Source organism: Narcine bancroftii, chromosome 4 (genome assembly GCF_036971445.1).
Source record: "Narcine bancroftii isolate sNarBan1 chromosome 4, sNarBan1.hap1, whole genome shotgun sequence".
NCBI classification, from domain to species: domain Eukaryota; kingdom Metazoa; phylum Chordata; class Chondrichthyes; order Torpediniformes; family Narcinidae; genus Narcine; species Narcine bancroftii.
The window spans coordinates 3,527,986-3,553,013 of record NC_091472.1 but is presented as its reverse complement, the minus strand read 5'-3'; the positions used below and the strand labels follow the sequence as shown (position 1 = coordinate 3,553,013).

The 25,028-nt window shown below is 48.5% G+C and overlaps 1 protein-coding gene across 1 annotated transcript; it reads right to left on the bottom strand.

Moving 5' to 3' along the window:
- Positions 1–13,898: 13,898 nt before the first annotated feature.
- On the bottom strand, positions 13,899–24,637 carry LOC138760293 (uncharacterized). Its single transcript, XM_069930674.1, has 2 exons — positions 24,066–24,637; positions 13,899–19,079 (listed from the first exon to the last, which is right to left on the bottom strand). The coding sequence occupies exon 2, from the start codon at positions 19,048–19,050 to the stop codon at positions 17,020–17,022; it is 2,031 nt and encodes a 676-aa protein (XP_069786775.1). The 5' UTR covers positions 19,051–19,079; positions 24,066–24,637; the 3' UTR covers positions 13,899–17,019.
- Between the last annotated feature and the right edge of the window lie 391 nt (positions 24,638–25,028).

Genomic DNA, 25,028 nt, shown 5'->3' with positions numbered 1-25,028 from the left:
AGTGCCAAGTCTCCTCTCCCTGCTCTGCCCAGGTCCGCACCAGCAGATCCACTGCCGTTACTGCAACTCCTGCCATTTTTTTTATCAACCACTAAATGATCAAGGGGAATTGGAAGAGCAGATAAAGAATGAAGACTTATTGCTGAAAGTTGGAAGAATAATTGGGTAGATTAATGTGAAATGTCCAGTTCTTCTCAGGCCCGTGTGCTCAGCCGCTCTTGTTCACGCTACTGACCCACGATGGCATCGCCAGTTCCAGCTCCAACAGAGTCATCAAGTTTGTAGATGACACGACAGTCGTCGGCCTCATCGGCAACAATGAGGAGTCGCTCTACAGAGAAGAGGTGGGAAATCTCATGAAATGGTGCGAGAGGAACAACCTGAATCTCAATGTGGACAAGTTGAAGGAGATGATCGTGGATTCAGGAGGACCAGGAACGACCATCCTCCACTACACATCAACAACCCTGTAGTGGAGAGAGTGGAGACACCAAGTTCTTTGGGGTTCACTCAACTGGTGACCTATCGTGGACCTTCAACATCTCCTCACCTGTCAGGAAGGCACCACAGCAACTGCACTTTCTGAGGAGACTGAAGCGAACAAGGATACCGGCCATCATCATGTCAATCTTCTATAGGAACTGGAGAGAGAGAGAGAGAGAGAGAGAGAGAGAGAGAGAGAGAGAGAGAGAGAGAGAGGAAGAGGGAGAGGGAGAGGGGGAGAGAGAGAGAGAGAGAGAGAGAGAGAGAGAGAGAGAGAGAGAGAGAGAGAGAGAGAGAGAGAGAGAGAGAGTGTGTCCTGGCCGGGTGCATCACAGTGAGGTCCGGTCGCTACAGAGAAATGGATCGGAGGTCAATCCACAGGACTGTAAGAGTGGCAGAGAGGATCACTGGAGTCTTCCTCCAGTACCACCTCCCCATCAACATGATCCAGCAGGATCATTGTCTGAAGAGGGCGCACAAAATCATCGAGGACCCCTTCCACCCCACACCCAGCATCTTCCAGCTGTTCCTGTCAGGGAAGAGATCCAGGAGGATCAGAGCCAGCGCCACCAGGCTGAGGAGTAGCTTCTTCCCACGGGCAGTGAGAATGCTGAACGACTGATGAACTCCTCATAAAATCCCTCCAAGACTCTCATACATTCAAAGCAAATTTGATTGATTTATTTGTATACTTGTCCTGCATATGTATTGTTGGTCTGTACTTGTGTTATGTCTGGTTGTGTGTCTGCGTGTTTTGCACCGAGGACCGGGTTGTACTTGTACAATCAGATGACAATAAGCTTGACTTGACTGGGCCTCCCACAGTACAAAGGGATCGGACGACATGGAATTGTTCAGTATGATCATGGAAGCTTCCACAATCATCATGTTGAGCACATGTCTGGAGAGGGTCCAACACTGGTCCCCCTCATCGAGGTGAGATGGTGAGTGCAGTGAGAGTGAGAGAGCACTTTGGGATTTCTGTTTAATGTCAGACTTCTTGTGTCTGCGTTTCTCCCCGTATTCTGGGTGCAGTTGTCTCCTGGGATCAGGCTCTGGCAACGAGGGTTCACACACGGACCCGAGACGGTTCCTTCAGGAGGGTTGGGACTAAACGTATCAGCGGCAATGGCCTGATGCGTGATTGGTGAACATGAAGAATGGTGTTGAGGCACTGGGCGATGGTCATGGCAACTCTGTGTTTGCCTTACAGCAAGAAAAGCTTGAAGTATATTGTATATATTGCACTGTTAATGTACAGTGTTATCATGGAATAATAAATGGATCCATAATCCTTGTGAATTCGGCTGTGGAAGGTGTTGGTGAGACCACACGAGAGCACTGTGTGTAGTTCTGGTTACCCAGTTAGAGGATGGACATTAATAAGCAGGAAGGGTGCAGAGGAGACTCACCAGCATGTTTCTGGGACAAGAGGGGTTGAGTTATAGGGAGAAGTTGAATCGGTCGGGTCTTTATTCCTTGGAGGGTAGAGGCTGAGGGGTGATATTAGACATGTTTACAAAATCACGTGGGCAATGGATAAAGTCAATGCTTAGCTTCCCCCCACCACCACCACTCCCCCCGCCCCAGGGCAGATGATTCTAGAACTAGAGGTCAGAGGTTTATGGGGAGAGGGAAAAGATTTAAGAGGGTCATGAGGGGCAATATTTTGTCTCAGAGGTTGGTCCGTACCTGGAATGACTTGCTCAAGGGAACAGTATTGACGTTCCAGAGACATTTGGACAGAGTTATGGAGAGGAGTGGCCTGTAGGGTGACGGACCATTGCAGGCAAAGTCGGACGAGCCCAGAATTCCAACCTGACTGCATTGACGAGCTCGGAGGAAGGGGTGGTTCCTATTCTGCATGACTCTACGTGACTCTGGGTCTGTCGCGAGGGGATTGTGGGAGAGAGGGGGTAAGATTGAGGCAAGCCCAATCTCCTCATGGCTTGATCCCAAACTTGGGTCTGGGGGAGAGGGTGAGGGAAACCATGGGAGGGAAGGGGAGGCGAGCTCTGGCTACCACGGGGACGTGCCTCACTGTGCTACCTGCTGCACTTTTATCATCGACCCACCTCTCGTTCAGAACTAAATCGCAGACCTTAGCTAAGTAAATTCTGGTGTTTAGCTTGGACAACAGCCAGCCTTGATATGGAGCCATTTCAAAGATTACCATTTATTGGAAAAAGATATAAGCAAAAAAATGGACAAGCCTGAATCTTATTGTTCAAATGACAGTAATGTATACTCGGTTATTTAAAAATCTGTCCCAAGAGATCCAGGTAACAACCTGAGCAACAGCCAGCCTTGATATGAAAGAAATTATCATGTATCAGATCAAGGTTTGGAATTTATTTAGATTAGATTCAGATGAAAAAGAAAGTTCAAGGCTGAATATTCGAGCTACTAGGCACTTTCAGGTGGCCGATTGCCCCGCATATAAAGCTGCAGGTTTAGGCAATATGCAGCTGTTTTGAGGCCACCTGAATGTGCAGGAGGCATCCTTAAGGTGAGCTACATAACCCTCCTCCGAGAGGGATAATCAGCTCAGCCCAGTGGCTCCCGCAGCCACCTGAATGCAGCTGGATGAAAGAAGATGTTAAAGGTTCAGGCTGCTGATCATAGCTGACACTGGGCAGGAGCCGGAGTGGGCTCAGAGCCGCATCCTGTGTGGCTGTGTCCTTCAGGTGGCCAGCGCTGCGCTTTAAATACTGCCACCAGAACGGCAATTTAAAGGGCCGCTTCTGCTTCTTTAGGCGCATTCTTAGCGTAGAATGCACCTGAAAAAGCCTACTGTTAACAAAGAGGAAGATTCAGATGTCGCTATCGCAGGTGGACAGGGTCGTAAAGAGAGCTTTGACACCTTGGCCTCATCAATCAAATGACTGAGTACAGGAGTTGGGATGTTATGGAAAAGATGTACAAGATATTGGTGAGGCCAAATTTAGAGAATTGTGAGCAGTTTTGGTCACCGAACTACAGGAAAGGTATCAATAAGATAGAAAGAATGTAGAGAAGATTTACTAGGATGTTGCCTGGACTTCAGGAACTGAGTTACAGGGAAAGGTTAAACAGGTTAGGACTTTACTCCCTGGACCATAGAAGAATGAGGGGAGATTTGATCGAGGTATTTAAAATTATGAGGGGGACAGACAGAGTAAATGTAGGTCGGCTTTTTCCACTGAGGGTGGGTGAGATCCAAACCAGAGGTCATGGGGTAATGTTTAGAGGGAACTTCTTCATAGAGAGAGTGGTGGGAGTGTGGAACGAGGTGCCAGCTGAGTTGGTGAATGGGCTCAATTTTAACATTTAAGAAGAATTTGTGGACAGCTACATGGATGAAAGAAGGATGGGGGGGATATAGACTGGGTGCAGGCCAGTGGGACCAGGCAAAAAAAATTATTCGGAATTTTTTGGGGGGCCGAAGGGTCCTGCTATTGTGTCGTAATGTTCTATGGTCCTAATGTTGATCGGCTTTGCACTCGGGTCTGTTTTACCCACCTGCATCGGGTCTGGAAGACATTGGCAGCGGCAAAGCTCGGCAACACCTGGAAGGATCTGCAGGGACCTACATTCCATGCCTTCACCAGCCACGTTTAGGGGAGTAGAATGTAAAAGGAGACATCGAGCAATGATGTCAGCAAAGGGTTCACATAAACCAGGGACAATCCTGGAGGAGATTGGGGTTCTAAAGGTGCAGCATCTATCTGGGTTGGTGTAGGGACCAGACACCCATCTGGGTTGGTGTAGGGACCAGACACCCATATGGGTTGATGTAGGGACCAGACACCCGTCTGGGTTGATGTAGGGACCAGACACCCATATGGGTTGGTGTAGGGACCAGACACCCGTCTGGGTTGGTGTAGGGACGAGACACCAATCTGGGTTGGTGTGGGGAACAGACACCCATCTGGGTTGATGTAGGGACCAGATATCCACTGGGAAAGTATAGGACCAGACACCCGTCTGGGTTGGTGTAGGGACGAGACAACAATCTGGGTTGGTGTAGGGACCAGACACCAATCTGAGTTGGTGTGGGGAACAGACACCCATCTGGGTTGGTGTAGGGACCAGACACCCGTCTGGGTTGGTGTAGGGACGAGACAACAATCTGGGTTGGTGTAGGGACCAGACACCCGTCTGGGTTGGTGTAGGGACCAGACAACCATATGGGTTGGTGTAGGGACCAGACACCAATCTGGTTTGGTGTGGGGAACAGACACCCATCTGGGTTGGTGTAGGGACCAGACACCCATCTGGGTTGGTGTAGGGACCAGACACCCGTCTGGGTTGGTGTAGGGACCAGACACCCATCTGGTTTGGTGTGGGGAACAGACACCCATCTGGGTTGGTGTAGGGACCAGACACCCATATGGGTTGGTGTAGGGACCAGACACCCATCTGGGTTGGTGTAGGGACCAGACACCCATCTGGGTTGGTGTAGGGACCAGACACCCATCTGAGTTGGTGTGGGGAACAGACACCCATCTGGGTTGGTGTAGGGACCAGACACCCATCTGGGTTGGTGTAGGGACCAGACACCCGTCTGGGTTGTTGTAGGGACCAGACACCAATCTGGGTTGGTGTGGGGAACAGACACCCATCTGGGTTGGTGTAGGGACCAGACACCCGTCTGGGTTGGTGTAGGGACGAGACACCAATCTGGGTTGGTGTGGGGAACAGACACCCATCTGGGTTGATGTAGGGACCAGACACCCGTCTGGGTTGATGTAGGGACCAGACACCCATATGGGTTGGTGTAGGGACCAGACACCCGTCTGGGTTGGTGTAGGGACGAGACACCAATCTGGGTTGGTGTGGGGAACGGACACCCATCTGGGTTGATGTAGGGACCAGATATCCACTGGGAAAGTATAGGACCAGACACCCGTCTGGGTTGGTGTAGGGACGAGACAACAATCTGGGTTGGTGTAGGGACCAGACACCAATCTGAGTTGGTGTGGGGAACAGACACCCATCTGGGTTGGTGTAGGGACCAGACACCCGTCTGGGTTTGTGTAGGGACGAGACAACAATCTGGGTTGGTGTAGGGACCAGACACCCGTCTGGGTTGGTGTAGGGACCAGACAACCATATGGGTTGGTGTAGGGACCAGACACCAATCTGGTTTGGTGTGGGGAACAGACACCCATCTGGGTTGGTGTAGGGACCAGACACCCATCTGGTTTGGTGTGGGGAACAGACACCCATCTGGGTTGGTGTAGGGACCAGACACCCATATGAGTTGGTGTAGGGACCAGACACCCATCTGGGTTGGTGTAGGGACCAGACACCCATCTGGGTTGGTGTAGGGACCAGACACCCATCTGAGTTGGTGTGGGGAACAGACACCCATCTGGGTTGGTGTAGGGACCAGGCACCCATCTGGGTTGGTGTAGGGACCAGACACCCGTCTGGGTTGTTGTAGGGACCAGACACCAATCTGGGTTGGTGTGGGGAACAGACACCCATCTGGGTTGGTGTAGGGACCAGACACCCATATGGGTTGGTGTAGGGACCAGACACCCGTCTGGGTTGGTGTAGGGACCAGACACCCATCTGGGTTGGTGTAGGGACCAGACACCCATCTGGGTTGATGTAGGGACCAGATATCCACTGGGAAAGTATAGGACCAGACACCCGTCTGGGTTGGTGTAGGGACGAGACACCAATCTGGGTTGGTGTAGGGACCAGACACCCATCTGGGTTGGTGTAGGGACCAGACACCCATATGGGTTGGTGTAGGGACCAGACACCAATCTGAGTTGGTGTGGGGAACAGACACCCATCTGGGTTGGTGTAGGGACCAGACACCCATATGGGTTGGTGTAGGGACCAGACACCAATCTGAGTTGGTGTGGGGAACAGACACCCATCTGGGTTGGTGTAGGGACCAGACACCCATCTGGGTTGGTGTAGGGACCAGACACCCGTCTGGGTTGGTGTAGGGACCAGACACCAATCTGGGTTGGTGTGGGGAACAGACACCCATCTGGGTTGGTGTAGGGACCAGACACCCATATGGGTTGGTGTAGGGACCAGACACCCGTCTGGGTTGGTGTAGGGACCAGACACCCATCTGGGTTGGTGTAGGGACCAGACACCCATCTGGGTTGATGTAGGGACCAGACATCCACTGGGAAAGTATAGGACCAGACACCCATCTGGGTTGGTGCAGGGACCAGACGGCCATCTCAGACAGTGTAGGAAACAGTCAGGAATGTTGACAAAGACACTTTTCCGTCACCCACTTGAGGAGATTTACTCATTCTGATTTTTGTCCCCTTTTGCCTTTTTCTCTGGAAGGAAGTCTGCAAACATTCAACAATGAAATGCACTCTTGGATCGTTGCCGTAGTGAAGGGGGCCTCACTTTCTTTTGTGGTAAATCATGTCCAGGCAACGTGGTATGATTCTTCCTGCTAAAAAAAATGACATGAAACACACAGCTGGTTAAATCAGACTCACTCCAAATAAAATTACAATTTAACGTGCTCACTCACTAAACTCAGATTAACCTCAAGTACTCTCAGTTGCTTGAATTGTGACTAAGCAATATTTATAAATTGTGTTTCGACAGAATTATGTTGAGATAGGAAAGGCTACGGATGTTGTCCACATGGATGTTAGTAAGGCCTTTGACAAGTTCCCACATGGGAGGTTAGTCAGGAAGGTTCAGATGCAAGGTATTCATGGCGAAGTAGTATTCATCTTGGCGCCTCACAGTTTGGCGGGCCGCAGCCTCCTTTGAAGAAGACCACAGAGCCCACCTCACTGACAAAAGGCAAAGGAGGAAAAACCCAACACCCAACCCCAACCAACCAATTTTCCCTTGCAACCGCTGCAATCGTGTCTGCCTGTCCCGCATCGGACTGGTCAGCCACAAACGAGCCTGCAGCTGACGTGGACTTTTTACCCCCTCCATAAATCTTCGTCCGCGAAGCCAAGCCAAAGAAAAAAGAAAGTATTCATGAACTGCAAGGCTGACAAGCTTAGGGCATGGATTGACATGTGGGATTATGATATTATTACTATTAGTGAGATGCGTATAGTGGCACATGGTACTGTGGGCACGTTCCCCACTGGGCTGGCCAGGCTGGCCCCCTGCTGAACCAATAGCCCCTCCCCTAAGGCCCCTGATAAAGGGTGAGAGCCCTAGTCTCCTCCCCCTACTTGCCCTTGGACTTGAGCCAACAGCTGAGGCAAGCTTGGATCTTTAGATCAATAAAGCCTTTGGCCCTTACTTCATGTCTATGAGGGGTCATTGATCGGGCTACAACTTGGTTGCAGGAGGGGCAAGACTGGCAGCTTAATGTTCCTGGGTTCCATTGCTTCAGACGTGATAGAGGGGGAGGGATGAAAGAGGGAGGAGTGCCACTTGCTCACGGTTAATAGTCTGTCCAAATTATCTTTATCTGTTTCAGTTAATCTGGGTAATGTTATTTATGACAAATAATTATCTATAATAGATAATCTGTAATGATTCTGAAGTGTATAAATTTCTCATAAAATTCCCTCAAAGTTTCATTTATTTCTTGTGGTTTAAATATCACTTTGTTATTATCTCGTTGTATTGCATTAATCGTTCTCAAAGTCTGTTCTGCCAGGCTAAAACTGTAGGAGATCTTTCTCCAATTCCTAATATTTCTGTTTAGATCTTAGTATCATTTTCTCTGTCTTATAGGTCAACATTGTATTATAATGAAACTTGTGGGGGTGTGAGCTGTGGAGGAAACGAAGCCACTACATTGAGGGTCGTTAACGACTGTATTTATTCACATTCAGCGCTCCCCTATAAGGGCAGCATGAGCTCAGTCACCTGGTGCATTTGATATCATAATCGCTGCCCAGGGTGCACAGGCTGGAAGGGATCCTGGAGTCAGAAAGAAACCTCTGACGACGCCATTTCCCCGTGGCTGCCCCGCCATGTGGCGATACAAGCGGGGCTGGTTCACCATGAGGATGTGCGCCACCACCCCCGCCCCCAGAAACGGCTACGCGTCCCGTCGCTTTGGCGACCGGCCCCGGCATTTGGGCGCAGCTCTCTGCACTGGCTACAATAAGTCCAGATGAGCCACCTTCAGGCGGTCCACCGTAAAAAGTTCATAGAAACATAGAAGATAGGAGCAGGAGTAGGTCATTCGACCCTTCGAGCCTGCTCCGCCATTCAATGAGATCATGGCTGATCTTAAAGTTCAGTACCCTGTCCCCGCCTTCTCTCCGTAACCCCTAATTCTCTTATACTGAATTTTTTTTTAAGTGTGTGTATGTATGTAACCTACTCTATGTTTCCTAATTTATCTCCCCAAAATATTTCTATATATTCTATCACATGCCAAACAGGAGATCTCTCCCTGACCCATAGGTGACCACCATATGCAGGCCATTTGAGTCCACATTGGACGTCAGGGTTAACTGGTCACCATCCCTCTCTCCCCCAACGTTCTGCTGGACTAGTGCAAGTCTTTGTATGGCACGTCGTATGGATGCTGTAGCAGTGTACCTTGTGGTCCCCTCTGCACGAAAATGAACTGGGCCGAGTCGAGCTCTTTGGGGAGATGAAACAGCTAGGTGTCGTGGCGTGCCAGGGGTGGGGGAGCTAGGGAGGCCAGTTGCCAGCGAAGGTCCACCAGCAGGTTTTTGTCGGTGGCCGTGGTGGCAGGGTCTGGGCCGAAAAACTCACCCAGCAGGGAAAGCGGTGCGCCATAAACCATCTCTGCTGCTGAAGCCTGCAGGTCCTCCTTGGGTGCTGTCCTAATCCCGAGGAAGACCCAGGGTAGTTCGTCCGCCCAGTCTAGTCCAGAGAGCCTGGCCATAAGCGATGCCTTCACGTGCTTATGGAACCTCTCCACCAACCCGTTGGACTGCGGGTGGTATGCTGTGGTGTTGTGGAGCTTGATGGCATGGAGCTTCACCATCTGAGTCCACAGGACAGACGTGAACTGCGCCCCTCAGTCATTAGTGATGTGTGCCGGAACTCCAAAACGGGCAATCCATTGGCTGACCAGAGTTCTGGTGCACGTCTCCATGGAGGCCTCCTTAATCGGGATGCCCTCTGGCCACCTTTTGGCCTGATCCACCACTGCAAGGAGGTAACGAGCCTCCTTGGATACCAGCAGGGGCCCAATGACATCAACGTGGATTATTATTAATTAAGCATCTATGTTTCCCCTCTCATGGTGATTATTAAGTATCCTTTTCCATTACTGTTATTTATTTGTCTAATTTATCTCTACCTCTCATAAAGTCCTTTTCAATTTTTGAAATAAAACATAATCTGTCCTTGGAAATATGCTTTTAACGCATCCCAAATAATAAACTTATCTTCTATTGAATATAAATTAGTATCACAAAATAATTCAATACATTGTCTTATAAAAGCACAAAAATCTTCCCTTTTTTAATAACAAAGAATTTAATCTCCATCTATACACTGTCAGCTGTTTTTCAGAAAATTCCAATTCCATTCACAATGGAGAATGATCAGACATTATTCTTGTTTCATAATCATTATTCAAAACTCTTGATTGATTTTGAACCGAAAGAAAAAAAAATCAATCTAGAGTATGTGTCAAATCTATTAAAATAAATAGAATAATCTCTATTTCTAAAATTTCCTTCTCCATATATTGATTAAATTTAAATCCTTAATTAAATATAACATGGCTTTAGCTGCTTTAGATTTAACTATTGTTCTTGATGATCTATTTAATAAAGGATCCAAACACAAATTGAAATCACCTCCGACTAAAATATTTTCATAAACATCCACCAAAATATAAAAAAAGTACCTTGTATAAAGTTTTTATCATCTATTTTCAGTGTGTATATATTTAACCAAGTCCATTCTTCTGAAAATATTTGATAATTTACCATTATATATCTTCTTGCTGGATACATAGTCACATTTTGAACTTTAACTGGTAATTTTTTCTCTTAATCGCCACTCGTCTAGCTTTAGAATTAAATGAAGGACAAAACTACTTGATCTACCCAATCTCTTTTTAATTTAGGTGTTCTTTTGCAGTTAAATGAGTCTCTTGTAAAAAAGTAATATCTACTCCCAATTTCTAAATATAAGACAGAATTTTCTTTCTTTTTATTGTTCTGTTAATCCCATTAATATTAAAACTCATAACTTTAATTGTTTTATTCATTTTCCTTATTTATAAAATCCCTTTTCATCACTCCTATCCAGGAAGAATTCCCACAAAGTAATTTGGTCCTGAGCACCATCATCTGCAATCCAAAAACATTAAGTTTATTCAAATTAAACACAATATATTTAATTACTAATGAGAAAGAAGGAAAAAAAAAGAACAAAAATTCCTCTCCAACAAGCACTGGATGGACCAGGATGACCTCCCTCCATTTTATGGGTCATGGCCAAGCCACGAAAACACATGCAGCTGCCAGAAATCAACCTAACATATCCCCTGACCCTCATAGAGGAAAGAAAATTGATTTAATCAACAATTCCATCAAATATAAGAATTCTTCATCAATCAGAGAGAAAAAAGGGGTAACCCCCATCCCCATACATTAAATTCTTTGCAACAAATTAGTGCCTTCTGTTACTTGAATTTTAGACAAACTCTGAGCATGTTCTTCAGTGTGAACATAATTTGTAAAAAACATATTCTGTTGACTTGGTACAAATATTTTCAAAGTGGCAGGATAACGCAACACTAATCTGTAACCTTTATCATACGAAACTTTCTTAACTGGATTAAATTCTCTCCTTTTCTTTAATAAAGCTTTACTCAAATCTGGATTTTAAAAAAGATCTTATCCCCTTCATAGTTCAAAGGTCCATGTTCTTTAGCTCTTCTCATTGCCAAACTTAGAAGCCTCTCTCTATCCTGGTAGTTCACAAATCTAACCAGGACAGATTGAGGTCTCTGGCTTGGACCTGGCTTTGATGTCTCTCAATTAAAATCTTATCCTCAGAATGTTCTTTTCCAAATATCTTCAGTATCCATTCGTGAAAAAAAATGAATCACATCTTCTTTACCTTTGGACAATCCCACTATTTTAACATTATTTCTTCTACTATAATTTTCCAGAAAATCAACTTTTTCCAACAGATTTTCATTCGTCGAGATCAAACTAATCATCGCCCCTTCAGACATATTAGATCTCTCGACTGCACCTCTTATCGAACATCTTGAACCTTACCTTCCAACTTCTCCACTCTTCGTGAAACGTTATTCATCACCTTTAATGCATATCCACTTTAACTGTTTTGACTTGCTTCAGTACTTTGGACAAGAAGTTTAAATTATTTCCCAAAGACAAATTAATTTTCATTTGAAGTTCATCTATTTTTGACTCAATCATATTCATTTCCTCCTTAAAAGACTTTTTCTTGCCTCTCATCTGCTCTTCTTCTGAACTTGATGTTTCATCTTCACTCTAATATTCTTCTGAAGCCTCTTCCACTGGGCTTGTATCCTCTTCATGCTCGGATGTTTGAACGCCAGACTGCCCCTTTAAGAGACCTTTTTTTCCAACTTTGTTTCTTTCTGCACCGCGCATTCAGTTTCTACGGGTCGCCGCGAAGAAGGCTCCGGAGGAAGGTCCAGTAGATCCAGAGAGTACTTCAGTGGCCTGCTTTGACGCTAAGGTAGGCCCAGCTTATTTCTTCTCCTCAGACTTTTTAGTACGAGTTAATTTAGGTGACATCTTCTTCTTTATATTAACTTTAAAGTAATTTTTATAAGAAAAACTTTTCTTAACTTTTAATGAATCCACTGGATTCGTAAGGTTGCATGCTGATCCTTATGGCATCACCTGACATTGCTCCTGAGGATATGTTCTCATCAACTGCATGCATGGTGGCCTTTGCCAGGTAGCTCTGAATGTAATCAAAAGCTGCCTGGGCTTCGGCTGATAATGGGAAGGAGGTGGACTTTAAGAGGGGGTGGACATTATACATGTAGTGAGGAACCCACTGGTTGTAGTAGGAGAAGAAGCCCAGGCACCTCCTTAAGGCCTTCACGGTATTCTATGCTTTGATTTATAAAGGCCAGCAGACTAAAACCCTTCTTCACCACCCTATCCACATGAGATTCTACCTTCAGGGAATGATGAACTGTTATTCATAGATCTTTCTGCTCCACTGCATTCCTCAATGCCCCCCCCCCCCCCCATTTACTACGTACGTCCTGTTTGGATTATTCCTTCCAAAATGAAGCCCTTCACTCTTCTCAGCATTAAACTCCATCTGCCATCTTTCAGCCCACTCTTCTCAGCAGTCCAAATCCCTCTGCAATATCTGAAAAGCTTCATTATCCACAGTTCCATCTATTTTAATATCATCTGCATATTTACTAATCCATTTGACCACCCCGTCATCCAGATCATTAATGTAAATGACAAACAGCAAGGGACCCAATACAGATCCCACAGACACACCACTTGTTACCGGCCTCCAGCCTGACAAACAGTTATTGACTACAACTCTTTGGCATCTCCCTTCCAGCCACTGTTGAATCCATTTGACTATCTCAAAGTTAATACCTAGCACTTAAACCTTCTTAACTAACCTATGCAGAACCTTATCAGAACTGGGTGCCTAACTATTCAGATTAAGCACAGCTACTGTTTAAAACGACTAGTTTTTCCCTGTCTGAAGAAGCCCTCCGTGCTTTTGAAAACATCATACAGGATATAGTCAAGGCGACCATGTCAGCTATTGATGAGGATTTACCATTCCAAGTGGAATCTGATGTGTCAGATTGGGCCTTAGCAGCCACTCTAAATCAAGCTGGTAGACCTGAAGCCTTTTTCTCTCGGACATTACACGGGCCGGAGGTCAGGCAATCCTCTATCGAAAAGGAAGTACGAGCTATTGTAGAATCCATTCACTTTTGGAGACACTTTTTAGCTGGAAGGGCTAGTAGGCTGAAGACCAGGTGAGGCTAGATCCCTAAGGGAAACAGTGTCCTCTCTTCCATCAGGAAAAATAACATGAGCGTTCTGCGGATTAGCATGAAGCAGTCGAACACGCTCTATGATCGGGTCAGGTTTGCTGGGTCTAAATGTTTTCTTAATAAAACTTCTCCGGGCTTAAATAGCCAAGTCAGCAAGGGTCGATCTAGTTTTTGAGTGAAAAGTTGATGTTCTGTGGCCGATCATATTTGGTTCGGAGGAGATTCAGTGCATTCTGGTAACTGCCTGTCTCCCTAACCATGGAGTAGGGAACTTCTCCGAGGAGAGCCTCAAGATGGCCCATTTTCACACAACATTGTTCACTCGTATGTCTGCTTCAAAACACTGGGGCCAGTAGTGAAAAATTTCTCTAGCTCGGGCAGCATTTTGATCTATTTCGAGTCTTCCAGGTTTCAGGGAAGTATCCATGATTGAGAATCTGTTAATAAAATTGATGTGCCATAGACATGGACCAGACAAGTGTTTACTAATACAGGGCTTTTATTAACAGACTAGAACCACCACTAAACTGGCCAGTGGGAAAGCATCTCCATCTGTTATACCAGTAGGGTGGAGTATCTCTACAGCCATAGTCAATAGCAAGTGGTCAGTATAATACATCCCCCCTCCCTCATTACAACATCACAAGGTCGGAGCAGCACTGCTCAACAATCATTATTCCGAAGTCCGACTCCTACCTCTAAGGCCTGGCTTGGGTCCTTCTTCTTGGAGCAAGAATTTCATTGCCGAGATGAACCTCCATGTGTTCCCCCTTCGAATCAGGGTCTCTATGTCACTGCCCTCTGGTAGGGCCATAGTTGGACCTAATTTGTCCTGTATAAAGGATGTTATCTGAAGGTACCAGTGGAACGTCGTATTTGACAAACCATATTTATGTTTGAGCTGTTCGAATGACGCCAAAAGACAGTGTCCTGATCGCAGGTTATAGTGGGGTGCCTGTGGGCCAACACAGCAAACAGCTGTCGAACACGACGATTGGGTCAATAGCACAAAGGTTGAGATGCCCTCTCCCACAGGCCACAGGAATAGCGGTCGAATTGATCAGTCACTGCCAGCAGATTGAAGGGGGTTCAATCCGGGCCCGTGGACCGGAGACAGCCAATCAGCAGCAGGCTTCATTCAAGCCACGGTGCAGTAGTGACGTGGCCAGATACCTATAAAAGGCAGAGCTGCAGCCCAATAAAGCCAGTGGCGATTACACTGCCTTGGTGTGTGAGTCTTCTTCCAACCTCGAGGTATAACCGTAATGAACCTGCTACAAACCAAGCAAATTTTATATTCACATCTGTCACAAGTCGGAGAGTACCTCTATTGTGTGCAATTCTGGTCACCGAGCTACAGGAAAGATATCAATACGACAGAAAGAGTGCAGAGAAGATTTACTAGGATGTTTCCCGGACTTCAGGAATTGAGTTACAGGGAGAGGTTAAACAGGTTCAGACTTTATTCCCTGGAGTGCAGAAGATTGAGGGGAGAACTGATCAAGGTATTAAAATTATGAGGGGGACAGACAGAGTAAATGTAGGTCGGCTTTTTCCACTGAAGGTGGGTGAGATACAAACCAGAGGACATGGGTTAAGGGTGAAAACGAAACATGAGGGGGAACGTCTTCATGCAGAGAGTGGTGGGGGTGTGGCATGAGCTGCCAGATGTGGGTTCAATTTTAACACTTAAGAAGAATTGGGACAGGTACATGGATGGGAGGGGTAGGAAGGGCTATGGACTGGGTGCAGGTCAGTGAGATGAGGCAGAAAAATGATTTGGCACAGACTCGAGGGGCCGAATGAGCTTGTTTCTGTGCTGTCATGTTCTATGGTTCTATGGACTGTGGGGTGGGAATCTCTCTCCCTTAAGTTCCACATCACCACACACATCGAACGAAGCAGAAGAAGAAATGACAAAAGTCCAAAAATAATTTTGATATAGTTTTTTTTCCAGAGCCTTTTGATTATTTATTGAAGCATCTCTTTGGTGGAGGAGAAACGTACATTCAATGGTCCATTTTTGTGTTGAAACTAAGCCTCATTTGTCTTTCACAGCGATCGATTTTGTGGGGTTTAAACCAACCCCTTGAATTTCACAGGGAGCAATCTTGCTTGCCCTGTGCTCTACTCTGAGGCCCATCCTTAGCTCATTCCTGCATTGCTGGTTCCCCAATCTGCTCCAAATAGCAGTGAGTTCATTACCTCTAGAGCGCAGTTGGACTCCTCGGGGGTGGGATAGATGTAACAGCTCCCCTTCTGCAGGCTCAGAGCTGATGGCAAGGCAGGTCTATGAAGTCAGTCCAGGGGTATTGACCACCCTACCGAAGAGGGATGGTCCACATATCAGTGCCAACATTCGACTGTGCTCGGTACGATATTCCCGGCCACAGACTCACGCCAGACATGAGCATTTGCCAACTGATGATTTACAAAACTCTCAACCTCACACCTGCTCTCATTCTCTGCAGATTCAGGCTGCCCTGGTGGTGAGGTGCAAGAACGTGCCAGAGATACTCAGCAGGTCACGCAGCCTCCATAGGAAGAAGAAGGTTGCCCGTGTTGTTTTGCACAGCATTGTGTATTCCACTTAATCCCACAAATGAAAGGTTGAAACATGAGGGGCATTTAAGAGAATCTTAGACAGGTGCATGGATTAAAGCAAAATAGAGGGTTATGAGGTAGGAAGGCTTTAGGACTTATTATTTGATAGGAATACATGGGTTGACATAATGTTGAGGGCTGAAGGGCCTGTACTATGCTGTAATGCTCGAACAAAATGGTGGGGGAGGGGCAAGAGGAGGAGCACAGTCCTGCAGGCAGGAGGTAATAGGTGGATAAGGGAGAGCGGTACAGCAGCCAACGGGGGAGGAAGGATGGCTCTGTGAATGGGGAGGGGAAGGAGATGGAGAGCAAGGGGAACATAGAAAAGGAGAAAGGAAGGGAGGGAGAACAGAGAGTAGGTGAGAAAACACTGGAGAAGTCGTAATGTCATCCTGTTGGAGAGGGCCCAGATGGTAAATCAGGGGCTGGTCCTCCAATTTATGGGTTGTCTTGGTGGGATAGAACATGAGGCCATGGACAGACAGAGTGTGGGAGAGGGGCGTGTAATTGAAATGGTTGGCCACTGTGAGCAGAGCGAAGGTGCTCAGCAAAGTGATCTCCCAATCTCTTGTCCCCCTCGGCCTGCACCCAGTCTCTCTGATATAGAAGAGGCCACTAAGGGAGCAGCGGATGCAGTAGATCACTTCCGGGGACACACAAGGGAAGTGTTGCTTCACTTGGCTGGACTGTTGGGGGCCTGGAATGGTGGTGAGGGAGGAAGTGTAAGCACAGGCGAGGCATAGAGAGTGGTAGGCCCCTGGAACAGGCTTCCGGTGGCAGGGATGAGAGCACATCAGATCGTAGAGTTTAAGAAGTTTCTAGACAGACCCAAGTAGGGCAGGAATGAAGGAATACGGATCAGGTATCAGTAGTAGCATTTTCGTTGAACTTGGCATCATGTTGGGCACAGACACGTGGGTCTATGTTCTATGTGCCATTCCCTCCCTATCTACAGACCTCCAGGGGATGGCTGGAGCACTGGCTTGGACAATTGTGTTCTATTGATGTATGGCCAGAGGCTTGACGTTCTGAAGAGTTGAGTTGATGTGATCAATCTTCTGTTGAATTTGTGCGTCAAATGCATCCTTGTTCTTTAGGACCAGCTCCCTGATGGCCTTCCTGGCATCAGTGTAATCTTGCTGAAGTTTGGTTCGTTTCACGTTAAACAGAGAGTCTGAGGGTGTCAGGGCAATATTGGTCTCCAGACTGGTGATTTGGTCCCTCAGGTGCTTCTGGGAGACCTCCACGTAGGTATCAGCGATCATGTGGCAGAGGTTTGCAACACTGGAGGCGTGGACTGCCTGGGAGTAGATTGTGTCCTTGATGAAGGAATCCTGGGAGTAGCCGGGGATGAGCTCACAGGTTTCGCTGTCACTGGTAAACTGGTTGATGGAGTCGTTGAGGGAGATTTTAATCAGATTGGACGTCATCTGGAAGAGGTTGCTCATCTTGGCCCACTGCTCCTTGACCTGGCTCAGAGCTCTCAGACCCTCCTGCAGCAGTTTGAGGGTCGTGGCGTAGTCTATATTCTTCACCTGACACCTCGACATAGTCAGTAAGACCTCATCCAGGTCTTTGTCCACCTTGTCCTTGCTGGCAGATATTTTTTGGTAATCCTCTCTACTGGTGTCCAGCTGGCTCTTGGCTTGCTCCACCCTGAAGTAGGCTTGATCCAGGACCTTTTTGGCCAACCCTTCCTGCACCTCCACTGTGGTGGCACTGGTCAGGTTTGGTGGCTGTGGGGTAATGGCCGGGGTGCCGCTGGACTTCACTGTGTCTGCCAGGTGCTCCTGCACTTTGGTGTGGTGCTGCTCGATGGCAGCAGCAAGGCTTTGCAGTTGGGCCTCGTTGGGGTTCTTGGACATCTGGACCTCCTCCAACTGCTCACACACGGTGAGACCATCCTGGCACAGGCCCAAGGTGGTGGCCTTGGCATCGCACTCCATCTCCTGCTCAACCTTCTTCAGGCTGCTCAGGAACATGGACTTGTAATCCAAGGGGCTAATGGCCAGCCGGCTGGGGTCAATGGTCCCACTCTCCTCCACAAGGTCTTGGAGCAGGTCAGTGCCTACCAACATCTCCATGGCCTTCAGGCAGATGCCGGCCGAGCTCACGGGACTCTTGTCCACCTTGGCCTGTCCATCTGCCTTCTTGCTCTGGATCTTCTTCTTGAAGTGTTGTGTGGCTACATCGGTGACCTCAAGGGCCACGCTGAGAGGTTCAGCTATGCCCATTGAGACCAATTCCGCAGCCAGGCTATTGACCAGCTCCAGCAAGGATTGGGTGACATGAACTCCCACCAGGGTCTTGCCACTGGGGATCATTTTTACTGCCCTTTTGTACAAGGTGTGGGCTTCCTCCATCCTGAGCCGGGTTTCGGACAACTCCGCCTCCAGCCTCTTCTTCTGCTTCTTCACTGCCGCCTTCCGCAGCTCAGATTCCTTCAGCACTTGTTTGACTTCTTCCATCCTGTCGTGGTACTCAGTCTGGGAGCCGCCACAGATCTCCAGCAACTCTTGCACAAGGTCGATGAGCGAGGCAAACTCCTCCTCGACGGAAGAGGCCAGTTCCTGGCACTTCTCCACCACCGTCCTCAGGCTTCTCAATCGGCTTGGCAGCATGGCCTTGACCACCTGGGGTTCACGGCTCAGTACCTGCACAGCGTTGGCCAGGTGCTTGGGGACTGTCAGAGTCTGGAGGCGGATCTGGTCCATATTATTGTGGGCCTTGTTGAAGGCCTTCCATCCCTGGTCGCAAAGCTGCATCAGGCAGGCACGGAAGGATCCCGGCTGCCGCAGGAATCTTGGCGGTCTGCCAGCTGCGATGAGCTTCACCTGGAAGGCCTCGGCCGCCGCGATGAAGATCAGCTCCCCCAGGATGGCGATGGAGGTCAGTCCAGGTGTCAGGAAGTCCTCCCAGTTGGCGTAGGGCTTCATGATCAGCTCCAGGTTGCTCTTGGCTTCCTCCGCCGCACCCAGTAGCATCACGCTGTTGACCTTTCCCAAGGCCTGAACCTCATCGGCAGACATGGCGACCAATGTATTCTCCTACAGATGGGCTTTAGTGAGAGATAGAGGAGGGGAGAATCATGTAAGGCCACCTTACAACAATAGATTTTACCAATTGTGCATGAAAATCACCCAAACGTCACGTTTATATTAGTTTTGTTAACAGGAGGGGGAGGGGTGCAATTTCAGTGCAGGCCATGGGCGCTATTTTACAAGATCACAAGATAAGGGGACAGAGGCAGGCCACTAGGCCCATCGAGTCAGTTCCGTGACTCTACACTAAGCTGAATTATGCTCATACCTAGTTCCATTTCCCAGCCTTTTCCCTAGATCCCTTGATACCCTCACTAATCAGATGCTTATCCATTTCCTTTTTAAATACTCTCAGTGATCGGGCCTCCCCTGCTTTGTGCGGCAGTGAGTTCCACAGATCCACGACCCTCTGACTAAAGAGGTTCTTCCTCCTCTCTGTTTTAATTGGAAATAACTTCTAATTTTAAGACTATGACTCCCCCTTGTCCTTGTTCTTGAGTCCCTGGTTGAGATTGTCGTTGAGGAGACTGATGGTGGAGGTTCAGCGGCTGTTACTGAACCCAGTGGAGAAGGGCTTATGGCACCTCTACCTCTTTCCTGCGGGAACCAGGAATGGAGGGTTAAGCTCATTTGAAATATTTACAGTCACGTGTAACTGAAATTCAGTAAAAAACTCTGAGTCGTAGGGTGAAACTGCATAAGTTTGGAATAATCTACCAGGAGCGTAGGAAACGAAGAGGTGACTTTAAAATCTGTATCAAATCTTCAGCGATTGAATGGGAGATGGTCACGGTCTTTTTCTCCAGAGTAGTGGAGTGTAAAACTAGAGGGCAAACTTTTTCAGAAAGTGATGGGCTTATGGAACAAACAACCGGACGTAGTAGTAGAGGCAGGTACAATTACAATGTGATACGAAGGGGGAACTTCTTCACACAGAGAGTGGTGGGAGTTTGGAACAAGAAGGGGGTCTTCTTCACACAGAGAGTGGTGGGTGTGGAATGAGATGGGGGAACTTCTTCACACAGAGAGGGGTGGGAGTGTGGAACGAGGGGAACTTCTTCACACAGAGAGTGGTGGGTGTGGAATGAGAGGGGGAATTTCTTCACACAGAGAGGGGTTGGAGAGTGGAACGAGAATGTCAACTTCTTCACACAGAGAGTGGAGGGAGTGTGGAACGAGAGGGGAACTTTTTCACACAGAGAGTGTTGGGGGTGTGGAACTAGAGGGTGAACCTTCACATAGAGAGTGGTGGAAGTGTGGAACGAGAAGGTGAACTTCTTCACACAGAGAGTGGTGGGAGTGGAATGAGAGGGGGAACTTCTTCACAAAGTGATTTGTGGGAGTGTGGAACAAGAGAGGGATATTCTTCACAGAGTGTGGTGGGAGTGTGGAACAAGAAGGGGAACTTCTTCACACAGAGAGTGGTGGGTGTGGAACTAGAGGGTGAACCTTCACATAAAGAGTGGTGGGAGTATGGAACGAGAACGTGACCCTCTAAACACAGAGAGTGGTGGGAGTGTGGAATGAGAGGGGGTCCTCCTTCACACAGTGAGAGGTGGGGATGTGAAACAAGAGGGGGGACTTCATACAGAGAGTGGTGGGAGTGTGGAACGTGAAAGGGTCCTTCTTCACACAGAGAGTGGTGAGAGAGAGGAGCGAGAGGGGGAACTTCTTCACACAGAGAGTGGTGGGAGTGGAATGAGAGTGGGAATTTCGTCACACAGAGAGGGGTGGGAGTGTGGAACGAGGGGGAACTTCTTCACACAGAGTGTTGTGGGTGTGGCACGAGATGGGGTCCTTCTTCACACAGAGAGTGGTGGGAGTGAGGAACGAGAGGGGAAACTTCTTCACACAGAGAGTGGTGGGTGTGGAATGAGAGGGGGAATTTCTTCACACAGAGAGGGATTGGAGAGTGGAACGAGAATGTCAACTTCTTCACACAGAGAGTGGAGGGAGTGTGGAACGAGAGGGGAACTTTTTCACACAGAGAGTGTTGGGGGTGTGGAACTAGAGGGTGAACCTTCACATAGAGAGTGGTGGAAGTGTGGAACGAGAAGGTGAACTTCTTCACACAGAGAGTGGTGGGAGTGTGGTACGAGAGGGGGTCCTCCTTCACAGAGTGAGAGGTGGGGGTGTGGAACAAGAGGGGAAACTTCTTCACACAGTGAGAGGTGGGGGTGTGGAACGAGAGGGGGAACTTCATACAGAGAGTGGTGGGAGTGTGGAACGTGAAGGAGTCCTTCTTCACACAGAGAGTGGTGAGAGAGAGGAGCGAGAGGGGGAACATCTTCACACAGAGAGTGGTGGGTGTGGAATGAGAGGGGGAACTTCTTCACACAGAGAGGGGTGGGAGTGTGGAACGAGGGGGAACTTCTTCACACAGAGAGTGGTGGGTGTGGAATGAGAGGGGGAATTTCTTCACACAGAGAGACGTGGGAGTGTGGAACGAGAATGTCAACTTCTTCATACAGAGAGTGGTGGGAGTGTGGAACGAGAAGGTGAACTTCTTCACACAGAGAGTGGTGGGAGTGTGGAACGAGAGGGGGTCCTCCTCCACACAGTGAGAGTGTGGAACGAGGGGGAACTTCTTCACACAGAGAGTGGTGGGTGTGGAACGAGAAGGTGAACTTCTTCACACAGAGAGTGGTGGGAGTGTGGAACGAGAGGGGTTCCTCCTCCACACAGTGAGAGTGTGGAACGAGGGGGAACTTCTTCACACGGAGAGTGGTGGGTGTGGAATGAGAGGGGGAATTTCTTCACACAGAGAGGGGTGGGAGTGTGGAACGAGGGGGAACTTCTTCACACAGAGAGGGGTGGGAGTGTGGAACGAGAATGTCAACTTCTTCACACAGAGAGTGGTGGGAGTGTGGAACGAGAAGGTGAACCTCTTCACACAGAGAGTGGTGGGAGTGGGAACGAGAGGGGGTCCTCCTTCACACAGTGAGAGATGGGGGTGTGGAACAAGAGGGGGAACTTCTTCACACAGTGATAGGTGGGGGTGTGGAACGGGAGGGAGAATTTCATACAGAGTGTGGTGGGAATGTTGAACGTGAAGGGGTCCTTCTTCACACAGAGAGTGGTGGGTGTGGAATGAGAGGGGGAACTTCTTCACAAAGTGATTTGTGGGAGTGTGGAACAAGAGAAGGATATTCTTCACACAGTGTGGTGGGAATGTGGAACGTGAGGGCGAACTTTTTCACACAGTGTGGTGGTTGTCGAACGAGAGGGGAACTTCTTCACACAGAGTGGTGGGTGTGGAACTAGAGGGTGAACCTTCACATAGAGAGTGGTGGGAGTGTGGAACGAGAATGTGAACTTCTTCACACAGAGAGTGATGGGAGTGAGGAACAAGAGGGGAAACTTCTTCACAAAGAGAAGGGTGGGAGTGTGGAACGAGACGGGGATCTTCTTCACACAGAGAGTGGTGGGTGTGGAATGAGAATGAAGGGGGAACCTTCACACAGAGGATGGTGGGGTTGTGGAACGAGAGGGGTAAATTTTTCACATGAGTGCGTGGAGTGCGGAACGAGAGGGGGAACTTTTTCACAGAGAGAGGGTTGGGGTGAAGAACGAAAGGGGGAACTTCTTCATACAGAGATTGGTGGGGGTGTGGAACGGGAGGGGGAAATTCTTCACACAGAGAGCGGTGGGAGTGTGGAATCAGTGGGGGAACTTCACACAGTGAGTGGTGGGGGTGAGGAACTAGAGGGGAATCTTCACACAGAGTGGTGGGAGTGTGGAATGAGAGGGGGTCCTCCTTCACACGGTGAGAGGTGGGGGTGTGGAATCAGTGGGGGAACTTCATACAGAGAGTGGTGGGGGTGTGGAATGAGAGGGTTCCTTCTTTACACAGAGAGTGGTGGGAGTGAGGAACGAGAGGGGAAGAATATGGACTGGATGCAGGTCAGTGGGACTGGGTTGAACTATAGTTTGGCACAGTCCAGAAGGGATGAAATGTCTGTGTCTGTGCTGTGATGTTCTCTGGTTCTATGTTAAAAAGAAAGACTGAAACAGGAATATGATAGGTCAGTGATTTGAGCGAAATGCAGGTAACTGAGACTGTCTTAGTTCGAAAACTAGGTCAGCATGCACATGATGGGCTGAATGGTCTATTTCCATGCTGTAAATCTGAAGGACTACCGGGATATAGACTTGGGGCAGGCACATAGGTGGCCCTGAGATAAATGAGCACTCACGATCTCATGGGTGCAGCTGGCTAGAAGGGCTGATTGGCCTCTTTCTGTTCCTCTTTCTAATGCTCATTTCACCCACTTCTCCATATCATCTCCAGGCAGCCAATATCACCACCCCACTGCCACCACCCCACTGCCACCACCCCACTGCCACCACCCCAATGCCACCTATCGCCGTCACTCCTTCAAAATCGGCCTTCCACTCTCTCCACCACCCCCTCCCCTCACTCTATCAACCCTCACCCCTCGCAATCACCCTCATTTTATCTCTGCCCATCTCACCAACCCCCACCCCATTTCTCCCCAAATCCTCTCTTCTTTGTCCTCCACTTACTCCACAGATGATCCCTGCCCCCTCTTTGTGTCAGCTCCACTGCTGCCACATTATTTGTTTTCTGTCATTCTGGAAGGAACACGGTTGGGGGAGGATACAGTAGGCATCGTTTAACACAGTGGACAGTGGGAGCTAACCTGACAAGGGAGTCATAGGCCCTCACTGGTATTAGATGGGGCTAGCTAACTGTGTGTGAAAGCTTGCAGCTTCTTGCTCTCTCGCTCTCTCTCTCTCTCTCTCTCTCACACACACAGTCTCTCGCTCTTCCTCTCTCTGTCTCTCTCTCACACACGCTCTCTCTCCCCTTCTGTCTCATTCATTCTTTCTCTGTTATCATTCTCTCTCCCTCGCTCTTTCTTTCCATCTCTCTCTCATTTCCTCTCTTCTTTGTGTTGCTGTGCTCACTCTCACCAGGGTGGGGCTGCAATTAAACGGGAAGGTTCGGAATGAGGGGGAGAGTTTCGGTGATCATGTACCTTGGGAGCTGCAGATGATCAGAGAGCAAATCCAGCAGGGCAGACAGTGAGGGCTCTCAACACACCTTCCCCCCCCCCCCTCCCCACTGCCTGTCGTGGGCCTTCACTCCGTATTCACGGAGGCTCCTTGTTCAGTTCTTGCTGCTGTCAGGGTAGATTGGCCGACTTCCTGTCATGTGGCTCAGGGCTGCTCAGCTGTCTTAAATAAACAACCTTGCTCAACCGCTGCCAGGCCTCTCTCTCACCTTCCGCTCCTTAGCAACCGGTCTAAGCCTTCCATCCAAGAAACGCTGCAACTGATCACATCAGATCAGATGCTTTTCATCGCCAGGCAATATGGCTCAAACTTGCCTGCCCCGGCGCCTCTTACAGTCAGAGGAAGAGAAGCAGAAGAAAGTCCCAATCAGGGTCACCGAGTGGCCGTGGATTCGCCTCCAGCGCGGCCGCACAGACTCTAGTTCAAGCCAGCGGTGACCCGAGCTACAGATCCGAACCTCTGACACAATGAGGGAGCCTTCAGTGTCCAGGGCCCTTGAGGAGCACCCTCTTGCATCCTGGTTGCTCAGGATGGAAACCCTCTCTATGTAAAGCTCGGTGCCGATTGTTTCTGGATCTAAATCACGTGACTGAATCAAAATGTCACTTTCGTGCTAGTTCCATGGAAGAGAAAATATTTACATGTAAGCAAGTGTTGTTAGAAACAGTTGCTCAGCCTTCCAGACTAATTTTATGGTTTGTCTGGGTAACTTCTGTAAAAAGAGCACCTTGTTATTCTTTAGTAAAGGAGCAGTTTTTAAATTTGCTCAGTTAACATTGTGTAATGAACTGGGAATTAATTTTTGATCTGATGTCCAAAGGACTGGCTTCTCCACACCCACCCACCCCCCCCCCAACTCCTGCCCCCCACGTATCCCACTATAAGCCCTGGATCCCCATCAAAACCCCAGTTCAGTCCAAAGACTA

Bases quoted from the DNA above. Each gene is read 5' to 3' on its own strand.
- LOC138760293 (XM_069930674.1), bottom strand. From the start codon at position 19,050: ATGTCTGCCGATGAGGTTCAGGCCTTGGGAAAGGTCAACAGCGTGATG.